The sequence below is a fragment of the Harpia harpyja genome, chromosome 3, assembly GCF_026419915.1.
Source record: "Harpia harpyja isolate bHarHar1 chromosome 3, bHarHar1 primary haplotype, whole genome shotgun sequence".
In the NCBI taxonomy this organism is placed as follows: domain Eukaryota; kingdom Metazoa; phylum Chordata; class Aves; order Accipitriformes; family Accipitridae; genus Harpia; species Harpia harpyja.
Window position 1 is genome coordinate 43,884,783 of NC_068942.1, and position 12,586 is coordinate 43,897,368.

At 44.3% G+C, this 12,586-nt stretch overlaps 1 protein-coding gene across 1 annotated transcript in view; it reads left to right on the forward strand.

Annotated features, from left to right (window-relative positions):
* The first annotated feature begins 315 nt into the window (after positions 1–315).
* Positions 316–12,586, forward strand: part of LOC128139637 (deubiquitinase DESI2-like) — a 76,694-nt gene continuing 64,423 nt past the window's right edge. Inside the window, exon 1 of the mRNA XM_052782320.1 lies at positions 316–3,999. Within this exon, the coding sequence (XP_052638280.1) occupies positions 3,922–3,999 (78 nt within the window). The 5' untranslated portion in view covers positions 316–3,921. The remainder of the gene's footprint in view (positions 4,000–12,586) is intronic.

Sequence of the window (12,586 nt, forward strand, 5' to 3'; positions counted from 1 at the left end):
TTGACTTCCTACCTGAGCGGGAGCGGGTTTCTCCTGTCAGTGCTCAGAGCTCTGGCTTGGCCTTTTTCCAGCAAACAGAAGAGGCTTCAGACATTCAGGCTGAGCAAAGGACATCTGATGCAAAGGTTTTATCTCCTGACCTTCCGGGGCTTCTCTGAGAGAGGCAAAAGCTTTCCTAGAGGACCTGGCTCTGAAATGCTTCCCTGGAGAGTTTTCACATCTCCTGGTCTCTTTTAGCTTCTCACTGCTATCAACACAGAGATTATTCTGGGGATAAATCCAACAGCTCTGGTGCTGACTTTTGAGAGAGGAGCAGAGAGAAGTGCCGCCTCCACCTCTTTTTGGGCAGCCACAGTTGCAGTCTGCAAACTTTGCTCAAAAGCGAGTGCTGCTCTTATCAGGCAGTGTCTGTGTGAATGCGAGCCGGTCAAAGGGGAAATGGGAAGATGATGGAAAATAGCATCATGCTTGCAGCACTGCTAGTGGAGCACCCTCCAGAGAGTGTGCTGTATCCACCAGAAACACAGCACAGAATGTTTCTTGCTTGAGCCTATGCATTTTCTCCCTTCACCTGAGAAACTAGTGTAACTCAATGAGATTGGGAGACTCCAGGTACATGGACCATCATAACTCTAAGACCTGCGATTTGCTGGTGTTTTAATGACTGTATGAAAACAAAGTATGCTTTGGGCTAGGCACGACGGAAGGATGGGATTAGTATGAATGAGAGCGAAGGTATTGGTTTCCTTATAGCTTGGACTCAGCAAGTCAGACATTGGATAGGGTATGACCCTTGAGTACATCTAAAGATGAGATTACCAAAGTATTTTGACTCTGTAACTGTTCCAGTAGAACACACATCAAGGAAAAGCGGAGCTTCAAGACGTGGCAAGCATCTGTACAAAGATGTGTCCCTAGTAGTCCCGAGTGGATGGAGGTGCCATTGTGCACACGTGAAACATGGCTCTGAAGGCTGCACCTTGATTCCTGTAGCTCCACATTCTGTCTTTTTCTCCTAGATCCTCACCTCTTGCCTATCTGCTCTACTTACAGCCATTGATTGCCACTGCTCTGCTGCTGTGTACCACAAAGAAGTTGCAGTCCCAAGCCAATCTCTGTAACCTCGGGCACTCTGCTGGATGGTGGTTTTGAGCTATCCTACTTTATTCTTTCTAGATGCTGCCTCCCTCACAGGTTCCTACAGCTGTGATGAGGCAACACAGGGCAGTTTATAGGGAACTCTTCAGATTATATTCTGTTGTGGATTCTTTAGTTCCTATAGAAATGATTGATCCCCTCTTGCATTGTAGTCCCAGGGGAGGTAAACTCATCTTTGGCCAGTGATAAGTAGTGGAATAGGTATGAAGGAGATGGGCACATCGCCCTGATGAAAACCTTGGTGGAATGGAAGGTAGGGTTATTCCTGTGCTGTTATATACCCTACGCATATCTAAAAAGACCTCATACGTGAAAGTCTCCTTACTGCTAGCAGTGAGTTTCATAGATGGAAAATTCAGGTATTCTGAGTTGTTGCAGGTGTATCTTGACAGAAACATAGCTGAACTGGTGCAAAGGATAGTGTTGACTGTCCCTCAGCTGCTGGTGTCAGGATACATTTCCAGGTCGGATGAGTTTAACTGAGTGGCAGGGACGGAGGATGCCACTAAGCAGATTTTAAGAAATTTCCTTTAAACCAACATTTTTTGGAATCTAGCATCTGAATCTCTCATACCACGTAGAGGAGATGTTATTAGCAGAGAGATTTCAAAAGCAATGCAGTTCAATATAATGGAAAACACCTGACCTGTATCTGATTCCATTTGGGATCTCAGTAACAGCTGCAAAGGAGGCCAAGCTGAATTCCATCAGCATAGCGAGATCTCAAGAGCCCCTTTGGAGTATGCCCGGAATACAAAATACAGCTGAGCCCCTTGCGTTTATTAGCATGACAGCTCCCTGAGTGGGAGAGAGAGGATGTGTATATGTGTGACTTGGTGGCTAAAGGTGGAATTCTGCTGCTTAAATTTCTAAGGATAAATTCGTTGAGGCCTTGATGCTTGATGAGGCTGGGATGCTTTTAAGCTGGGGAAAGAGAAAGGTTGAGTGCCTGCTGGGATTCCATTTTGCAAGTGGTTCCTTTCTTTATAATGACAGGAGTTGTTCTGCTGCAATGTGTTTTTAGTAAAAACTGGCTTTTTCATCCAAAAGGCTAGAGTGTTTTTTTTTCAGGAAACATTGATTTCCCACTCAGTCTCAGTGGGATTTATCAAAAGAAGCAAATTCCCTTCTTCTCCATTGTCCATAGAGGGACTCTGGGGAGCAGGTAAAGGGATTTTAGCAAAGTGAGAATAATAATGCACTGAACTCTTGTCAAAAGTTGAGGTTTTTATATGTATGTGAATCTATGTGTACATATGAACGTATACCCACGGGCATACATATTTAATGAAACCCTGAGCAATTTTGTGGAAAAATGTCCATGCCAACATTTTCAGTTTCATCAGACTTTCCTTTTCAATTCTAATAATTCAGGTTCCTTTGGGGATTGTCAAAGTCTGCACCTGTGACTTAACCCTTCAGTTGGCTTCAGTCTCTATGTTGGATCAAACCCATTCATTGTCTAGACCCCTTTTCCCTTGTTCTCTGATGATGTGTTGGGCCTATAGTCTCTGCGTCCTTGTGTGCTAAAATTGGTACAGTCTCTGGCATCCCAGAGGGGCCTCCAGAGCATTACAGATGGTCATTCTGGGGCAGGATGGGGAGGCCTGATGGAACTCAAATAATGTGCTTCTCCTTCATTACCCTCCACCCAGACAGTTCAACACAGCAGATCTTCCTATTGTATCTTCTTTCTCTCTTTCTCTGCCTATTTAGGCTGTACCCTTGGCTTAGTCACTCCATAGCGCTTTCAATGTCAGGAGCATGCCCTTGTGTTACAGCAGAGCCTTGCACGGCTTAGCTCTGCTGCTTTGGCACTGGAAGAACTGTCTCTGCTTTCTCACCCAGAAAGCAACATTTCCCCTTGGTATAAAGACATGAATTGCCGTCTTTGTTGGTTCCCACTTAAAGAGTTGTGTCCCAGGCTGGTGTGTCTGCTAGCCAGGGCTCTCTGCTGGTAGTGCTAAGGTGGCAGAATTCTCATCTGCTGCTTCAGGACACCTTAGCCAGCAAAGGATTTGTTCTGGTCTTTAGTGCCTGCCAGCCGTTTTCACCTGTCTTATTTAGTGGTGAGCAGGAAATTATATAGGACACAGCATTTGGGTCTACATATCCCATAAGGCTTTATTTTCATGAAGAATAGAGGTGGTGTTGCTGCAGTGCTATAACTGAGCTTTTTAGCTATTGAAGAATACCAGAAGCAGTTGCCATTTCCACAGCTACTGTGACATGTTTTGGTTTCTAGATCTGCAAGGACTGCCCATTCAACTCAATTGATTTGCAACTCAATTGATTTATTTTCCCACCATTTTTTAATCACCTCTAAAAATAAAAAGAAGTTCTGCCAGCAGCCAGATCAGTTCCCTGCCCTTCACCAAATAATAAATAACAAGAACTAACTGGAGTTCTTGGTGGAAATCAGGAGAAAGGTTGGGAACAGAGCAGAAGCTAAGCCTGGTGTTTCTCGCCTCTGAAAATGTGAGACACAAGCGTGTTGAGACTCAGCTAGGATGGGTTCAAAAAGGGTCAGTTTTCAGCTGCTGCCTCCCCGTTTTTCCCTCCCCTTTCCCTTTTCTCATCAGCTTCTCGGTAAATCATCTCCCTCTTCTGGCTCTTCCAGGACTACAGAAGCAGAGGGGCTGCCCTCTGTCCTTGCAGAGCAGCTGTGAGATCTGCCCCATGTCACTGTGAGCTCCCTGGCCAGGATTTCCTCTTGGACTCAAAGATGACTTCTATGGCAAGAGGAACCTGGGAGGAAAATGGATGAGACTAGAAAACAGAAGAACTGAAGGATATTGTCTTGTCCCGTTGGTGAGAAAGGACAGTGGTGCTCATTGTGGGGTAGGTGTGATATGTAGAGGCTATTTCTTCCTGCACCCTTCTTACCCCAGGACTCTGTTACGGACCCTGTGGGAGCCACATCAGCCTGTCTCCTACTCGGCAAATTCTGCCCAGGAAGAGGGTTTTGCTCATCTCCTTTTCTCCTGCCACAGCACTGTCACTTTTTTCTGCCATTCCCCACATCTGGTTCATGAGATCAGGAGTTAGAAAGGGAGGTGCTGGTCTGCGAATTCACAGCCCCCTGGTAGGAGAAAGGGAGAGGGCTAGGGTGTGTGTGTGTGTGTGTGTGGGTTAAGACCTTTCTGCTCTGGTAAGTCCACAGCCATATGAAGTACACGAGTGCAGTCTGGGTGTCTTTGGAGCCTTAGTGTAAGGACAACCATTTTGTCTCTTAAGTGCAATGATGTTAAGCTTTTGCTATATATTCTGGAGTGCTGGTGTCACTGCAACAAAAGTGTGTGTGAAATCAAGGTAGCAGATATGATGTGCTTTAAGGATCACAGCCTTATCCTATTGGAACAGGTGAAAGAGCAGATGGTGTAATTTAAGGCCCCAGGTTCTTTAGACAAGATCTATTGGAGACTGAAAGGCACAATCCTCATATCATTGTAAGGCATGTCATAATCTTAGATTTAACACATGACAATCAAAATGTAAGTCATAAAGCATGGAAGAAAAATTACACTGTACAAGTAGGAGTGTCACATTTCAGAAGCTGGAAGACCTTGCTCTCTCAATCGATTGTTGTCCTCCCAAGTGCTGTGTCTTGTACTTACCCTGCCTCTGTTAGAATACTGCTAAGGGTGTATTTTGCTTTTCAATAAGGAGTCATTTTCTAAGTAATAATCATGCAGGAGCTTTTATTCTAGAAACGCCCGTCCTTCAAACTAACATCTTCACTGTAATTCAGAGCTGGAGATCCTTCCTTGCAGTTATTTTATACATGAGAATTATTGTTGTTATAGAAGGTGACAGTGATTATTGCTGTGCAAAGACGCAAGTAAGGGCAAGGCAGGCACTCTGTATTTTTTTCAAGACACGCAGAAAGATAAATTAAATCTCTTTGTGGAATAAAATAACAGGAGATAGTGGGAGTGATCAACAGGCAGTAGACTCCAAGATGGGGCCTGAGCACGGCTAAAGCATGTGGTCTGGGAGCGTTGGAAAATGCAGAGAACCAAAGATGCGTGTGCGTGTGTGTGTGGGGAGGTATGAGACTGAGAGAAGGTGTCAGGAATGACGGTGATGGAGCAAGGCACAGCGTTCACTGGGAGGTGCAAGCCTGCTATGGGTTTTTGCTTTGTTGGTGGAAATAAGACCTTGCGTATATTTTTGTGGGTCAGCAGGACTGTACCTGCATAACACCTTTACTGATATAATTTTTTCCTAATACGAACATAGATAGGCCTCCGATACTGGCATACTGCTTAGGCAGAGTAGGCAACACAGGAAGAATGATGCTATTTTTTATTTTTTTTTATTTTATTATTTTATTTTTAACTTTATTTCAGGGCTTTAACCAGAAAGAAGCAGGTATCACTGTCTCTATTAGGCTAGGTTATGGCTGTAGGTGGGAATGTGCGCGCTTTAGTGTTCGTGACACCTACAGTGAGGAACTGGCAGAACAGGCAAACTCTGATATATGTCTGAAGCAATATTGACATTTTTATATACTTACTTAATTACTTCAAGCAAAGTTATGAGGATGAGCAGTACTTCAGGAAAAGTGGGCTCCTATTGACTACTCATTTCAGGACTGACCTTGCAAAATTATATACTTAGGCCTGTTGCCTTCAATTTTTCAGTGATTGAGGGTTGAAGAAATCTATATTAGCCATGAAGCTTGTTGATAAGATCACCAAATTAACTTAATTAATTCCTATAATAATAAGCTAGTCCATTAGCCTGCAGTGCCACCTAGCCTCCTCATCCTTTGGAGAGCAGAAAGTATGGCATGAATATTTAGAAAGATAAAAACTACTTGGAAAACATTGATGTAATGATCTTTTTTCCCCTTTGTTTAAAGATACAGTAATTCAATCTCATCAGAAGATTTTCATCAGCAGTCTGAAAACTGTTGCTCTGGGATCAGCCAGTGGGGGAAAAACCAGGGGAGAACTAGAGACTATTTTTCTTCTAAATGTTAGTTCCTTGTTCAATGCAAGTATTACTCATAATTTCTAAGGTCTGAGCTTGGTAAGGAAGCAGCCAAGCTGGTGCATGCCTATTAAATATTTTAACAGTCTGATTCATCTCAAAGTGATTCAGAGACTATTGATAGTAGTCCTGTCAGGAGTTGCCATCTCTGTCGTGAAGTTGGAGCGGTTAGCGACATACCACTAGTGCTTTGTGGCATTTCATAGCATTCATGAGGTAGAAGTATGTGGGGAAATGAAGGCAGCAAATGCAGTTCTGCTGGGATGCTGATATTAACATCTCTGCTACCTGAAGGAGTCATGCAGAATTGGCTTCCATCCATGGCGGGTGCCAGGGCAGACTGCTGAGCGGAAAATTGGCCCTGGGAAAGGGGAACCAAGGCTCTGCTGCCCACCCTGCCCATGTGTGCCTTGGGGAGCCAGGGCTGCTGCTCTCCTGTTCCTCCTCCTTCCCTGATTCTTTGGTGAGAGGAAGTTGGGGTACTTGGGTTTGGACAGTAGTTACTGCAGGATAGCTGTTGGGCTGTGTTTCATGGGGAGCCACGGTCCCGGAACTGGAGGAAGAAACTGAGACATTAGTAAGGATGCAGGGCGGGAACAGCATCCCAAAATCAGGCTGGAGGCAGGAGGTTAGCAAAGGGTAACAAACCTGTCCTTACAGCCATGAACTCTGCCAACTTTGCAAGAGGCCTTTGTGCCTCTCCCAGCCTCTCTGCCCTCCCTGCCAGTTGAACCTTCTCCATCATTGTTGCAAGATAGAGTTGTTTTTTCCTCACCCTTTGAGTGGCTGGGTTCACATTTTTTGCTTGCTGTTCAGATGATGATCTGCTTCTGTTTTACAGGTTTGTTAATAAGTGACGGGGAAAATGAATTCAAGTAATTCATTTCTGACCAATACACTTCCAAGACATCTGTGATAGCTTCTGCCTTCCTAAATAACAAATGTATTTAATCTGAAGCTTTGGGTTTCGGTAGCTCTGTAGAAACAAACACACAGCTTTTTGCTTTGGCAACATTAACCAGAATCTCCCTGCATTTAGACTTGAAAGAGATGAGCACATAGGTCCTTTGTGAAAGACTGCAAATTGTGACTAAACCTGGGGCCGCTCTCATGGCATCAACAAAAATAGGCAGAGAATGGAAAATGTGCACTGCCACAGGCTGCGTTTGTGCAGTGGGCTCTTTCGATTAGTTTGCCATGGCCAAGTAAGACCTCAAACTAAGCTGAAATGTGGGTGGGATGGGACTCTGTTACTGGTTTTCTTTGGTATGGATTTCAGCTTATGTTATGGCAGTATTCAAAAACACTGGTAGCCAGATTATGCCCTGTGTACCAGAGCAGGCTTATGAAAATTTTAGGATGGGAGGAGTGAGGGGAAAAAAAAAAAATCTATTGAGTTCCATCTCCAAATCCTGCTAGATTTTCTTCTTCATCAGCGGACGTTCCTTCACTGTTTGATGATATTTTTATATATGAACGCTTTTGTTTGAGAAGGCACTGCAGTGGGTTTTTGGCTTGACTAAATAAAGAGTCTGAGTAGTGTACACATGTCTAATGGTTAGCCACAGCCTGTTTGCTCATACAGATTACGTGTGAGGGCCTGTTAGAGCCCTCCGGGTATGTCTTACAGAATATATTAGGTTAAACAAAACCCATCCCTAAGCCTTGTAAAGCTGTAAAATGCTATCCACATTCAGAGATCAAATGAATCAACTGAAGCCGTACCCTCTTGTTCTGAGGGAATGAGCTGCCCACTGCCTGTGTCTAACCAAACAAAGGATGAGGAACTCCTGGGGAGTTGGAGAGCTACCGTCTTTGCTTAGGCATAGATCGATATAGCTCACTCATTAAAATTAAGAGAGGTTTTTGAGTGACAAGGGTTAAAACTAGTAAAAAAAATGAACTGACTAAAGCTGGCATGGCGGTACCTATAGGTGGTGCTGGTCAGTAGAGCACAGTAGTCTTGAACCTATCAGAAGGCACTTGTGGATGCATCTGCCATCAGATGTGGTCTTTGGTGTGTTACTCTAGAAGCTAAAAGGTTCTTGTGTTGTCTGGATGCTATAATAGCCCCAGAGAATCGCAGCATGCTGTTGTATCCGCTGGCTAATCATGCAATGTGAACGGCAAGTAAAATAAGAAAAGGGAATTAAGTTTTAGTATTCTAACCCCCCCCCCCCCCCAGTGATTTGTAAAGAAATTAATACAAAGACAGTGAAGCACTTGTAATTACTAACCACTGTTACCAAGCTGTAAGACTAGCTTGCAAGTTGCATTTTACCCTACTTTGCACATACAATTAAAAAACTCAATGGAAAAGTTAAAAATTAGGACCAGTTTTGAGACAGCTTTCAATATTTTTGTGATTTCTTAATTTCCTTTATGTTCAGGTCCTATGAAAGGACTGCAAAGAGAGGCTTAGGTATAGGATAAGGAATACCTAAATTCCGTGAATAAGTTGTGATGCGTATATGCATCTCTCTAATCAATGTCCTGTACCACTAGCTTTGATAACTTTTCTAGAATGACTGGAATGCAGCTACAATGCAGCTGCAGAGTATGATACTTAGCTTGACTGAAAAAGAGACCTACTACCTGGGCATCTAATGCCTGGACGCTAATCAATAGGCATCTTGAGGGTGTTGGAATAGCATAGCTTAGTAGCTAGGGAACATGTGTAGGAGCACCCATCTCTTTTTTTTGTGGATTGTCTTGACCCAATGTTAAATGCATAAATTGCTTTGGGAACAAGCCCAAGGCTCTTGCATCCTTTGCTGTGTGGTGAGCAAGAAGGATGTAAGGTGCCTACACCAGCTCTGTAATCTGAAGGTTTGGGTGCTGTCCTTGATGAGGTGAGCTTTAAATCTGCAGAACTAAGAGAGCCCAGGTTTCCAGTTCCCTGTAATCTACCTAACAGGTGATTATACAAAAAGCAGTCAGTGGCCCCAGCAGCGTGTTTTTGAAGGAGCTTGGCTGTTTCTTCAGGATTCTGTATTCAGCTGCCAACGTGTGGTAGGAGGGATCAGAGCACATCAGGCAGACCAAGTTATCTGGGGGTATTATGTGCCACCATGCTGATTTTCTGGGTCTCAGTCGACTGCAACAGGAGTAGAGAATGACAGTGCCTTGGTTGGGGTAGTTTTGGGCATGCTCAGCAGGGGAACAAAGATTGTCCTGGTCCAAGAGGGAGGCAGTTTAGACACATTCAGGGTTAAGCAGCATCTGGCTTTTTGGATTACAGCTTATGATGTCAGTTCCTATCTCCTTCTTTACAAGTGTGGCGTTGCACCCTGCTTCAGTTCTCTTCAGTCCCGAGTGTACAGCAGATTGGCTGTTTGGCTGAAGTCTGGCCACTTTGCTTCCCCATACCTCTGTGACACAGGGTTGATGATGTATCTTTTCTCTTGCCATTCACCTGTACCATCTCTTTAAATGGCCACCTTTCATTAAGTGGGTGCGGTTGCCTCCTATGTGTTCATACAGTGCCCAGTAACATGGGTCCCTGCTCACCCCTGCAGCTTCTAAACATTATTATAACATAATGCAAATAAATAATCTGAAGATGTTGCTGATGGAAAAACCCTCTGAAACTAAACTTGCTTAGCTCCTCAGATATACAACACAAATTACTGTTAACTGTGGGTAACAGTGGCTGCTCTTAACCATTATTGTTTGTGCTGTGAATTATAATAACAATAATAATAACAACAGCTACTTGCCTAATCCTTAGCATCAGAATGAACACGTTCATCCCAGTTTCCAGGTTGAAAGTCTCTATGTATATTGCTCGGCTATCAGTTGACAGTGTTGCTGTATGTAAACAGAGGTGATAAGAGTCCTATAGTCCCCTGAGGCCTGCCCTTGGCCCAGGAGCACCATTTCAGCCCAGCCTGGGGCCATAAGTCTCCACCCCAGCAATGCCTGCCCCAGTGATGTAGGTAGGACACTGGTCTCCAGCTCTGCACTGCCGGGCCTGACCCGTGGACTGACATCCTGGCTTGACTTTAGACCTGCCTTATCCTTATGAATTGCCTGATGATCTGGACTCTTGGCTGAATGTGGTGGCCATCTCCAGGCCTGCCCTGCGCACCTTGCTCATGGGCTGTGGGATGGGGCCCTGGATAGTGAAGTCCTTGCCCTGCCAGCCATGTTACTGCACTCAGGTCCCCATCCCTTTAGGAGCTGCCAGCCTTTGTTGCTCCCTGACAAACAATTAAGTTGGAAAGCGTAGCTGCAATGAGAAGGGAGACAAAATGCAAAATCAAGAGTGACTCGATGAAGAATTCAAAATAAATATTAACTTTGTTTCCCCCAGCTACTAACATGCACCTAGCTTCCAGCTACAGATCCCCACAGTCTTGGATAAAATCTTTTAAATAGTTGAAATCATCCAATTTGACTGTTGTTCTTTCTCTTTGTGATGCAATCTGAAGTTAAATATTTCACATATTGCCTTACATAGGGCAAAGCACAACCCCTCTGCTATTGCTGGCATCCTGTGCTGATTTTCTCTCTCTCTTTCCCATATCCCACACTCAAGTCAGACCAGAATCAGTCAGCTCCTTGGTGTATGCAAGGGTCTCGGGTAGATGTGAGATAAAACGCTTTCAATCAAAATACTTCCTCTGACACTCCTGCAATAAGGCTACAAAGCTCCAGCACCTACCCAGGAGGTGATTTATTGTTGTAGATGGAAGAAGGGCAATGCAACTCTATGTTCTCAAATACTGTCCTGGTTTCAGCTGGGATGGAGTTAATTGTCTTCCTAGTAGCTGGTATAGTGCTATGTTTTTGAGCTAGGTATGAGAAGAATGTCAGCAATAACACTGATGTTTTCAGTCGTTGCTAAGTAATGTTTAGTCTAAAGTCAAGGGTTTTTCAGCTTCTCATGCCCAGCCAGCAAGAAGGCTGGAGGGACACAAGAAGTTGGGAGAGGACACAGCCAGGGCAGCTGACGAAAACTGGCCAAAGGGGTATTCCATACCATGTGATGTCATGTCTAGTATATAAACTGGGGGGAGTGGGGGCAGGGCGATCACCGCTCAGGGACTAACTGGGCATCGGTCGGTGGGTGGTGAGCAATTGCACTGTGCATCGTTTGTATTTTCCAATTCTTCTATTATTACTGTTGTCATTTTATTAGTATTATCATTATTATTTTCTTCTTTTCTGTTCTATTAAACCGTTCTTATCTCAACCCACGAGTTCTACTTCTTTTCCCGATTTCTCCCCCATTCCACTGGGTGGGGGGGGAAGTGAGTGAGTGGCTGCGTGGTGCTTAGTTGCTGGCTGGGGTTAAACCATGACAAATAGCCTCCACTATTCTCAGGGACCTGAAAAAATACTGTCTCTAGTTTTTAAAAGGCCATTTTTTTACTTCCTTTAAAAAGGATAGTCTTGGCTAATGTACTCAGAATGGGATAATAATGACAACTTGACATGGGCAAAAGCACTATATACAATCCAAAATGGCAAGTTGTCAAAAAGTATAATGGACAGCCAGGGGTGGTGTACCTGCTGTGGAGACAAGACCATTAAGTGTCTTGAAGTTTAAACTGGGCAGCCCTGCTGTGGAACATGCCTGAAAGCCCCATTGTCTACTGGGTTGCTAAGGAGCCTTTGAAAGTGCATGAGGGTAAATTAAGGAAAGGTGTTAATTTAAACTAGAATTTCTGAATAGCGACACAAGTAGACAGCACCTCAGATACAACCATCATCTCTAATACATCCATTAGTTCTCTCTTGCACTGCTGTTCTTTTGTTCTTGTCCCCAGTGGAATGTCACAGGACTGTTTACAGTGCCCAGCACTGCCACTTTTGTGACTGGGACCTGGAGGAGGTGACTGAAGCTCTCGGCTACAGCCTTGGTTAATGTACCAGGCAATTACTGAAGGTTGTACCCTATTCTTGGTTTTCTAATCCATGTTGGATTGTGGCATTATTTTCCTTTTAACCCTTTTCACCTCTTTCTTTATCGAAGAACACACGTAAGACCACATTTGTCTGCTTTAGACAGTGATCGTTGTTAAAGGAGAAGCTGCTGCCCGAGCATTCACACACCAATGAAGGAGTCACACGCACCACTGGAGACCGGAGTCCCTTCGCAGCGGGTGACTCCAGTGAGCTGATGGGTGCCCCTTTCCACGCCTCACACGCTCACCCTCGGGTGCTTCTTCTGCCTTCAGGCTCGACCCTAGGTTCCCCAAAGCAGAATCTCTAATCAAGGCTTTCAAAATAAAAAGCGTAATTTGTTCTATCTATGGTGCACAAATTTAAACAGCTCAAGCCTCCGAAGAGGGACCCCAAACAGTAAACTCCCTGGGCAATTTTACTCTTACAATTTAAGTTCCTGACCCTCACACCATAGTCTGGTCCAATAGTAATATTTGGGTCTGGGGTCTTCTTCCCTCTCATTGGGCCCTTTTTCTGA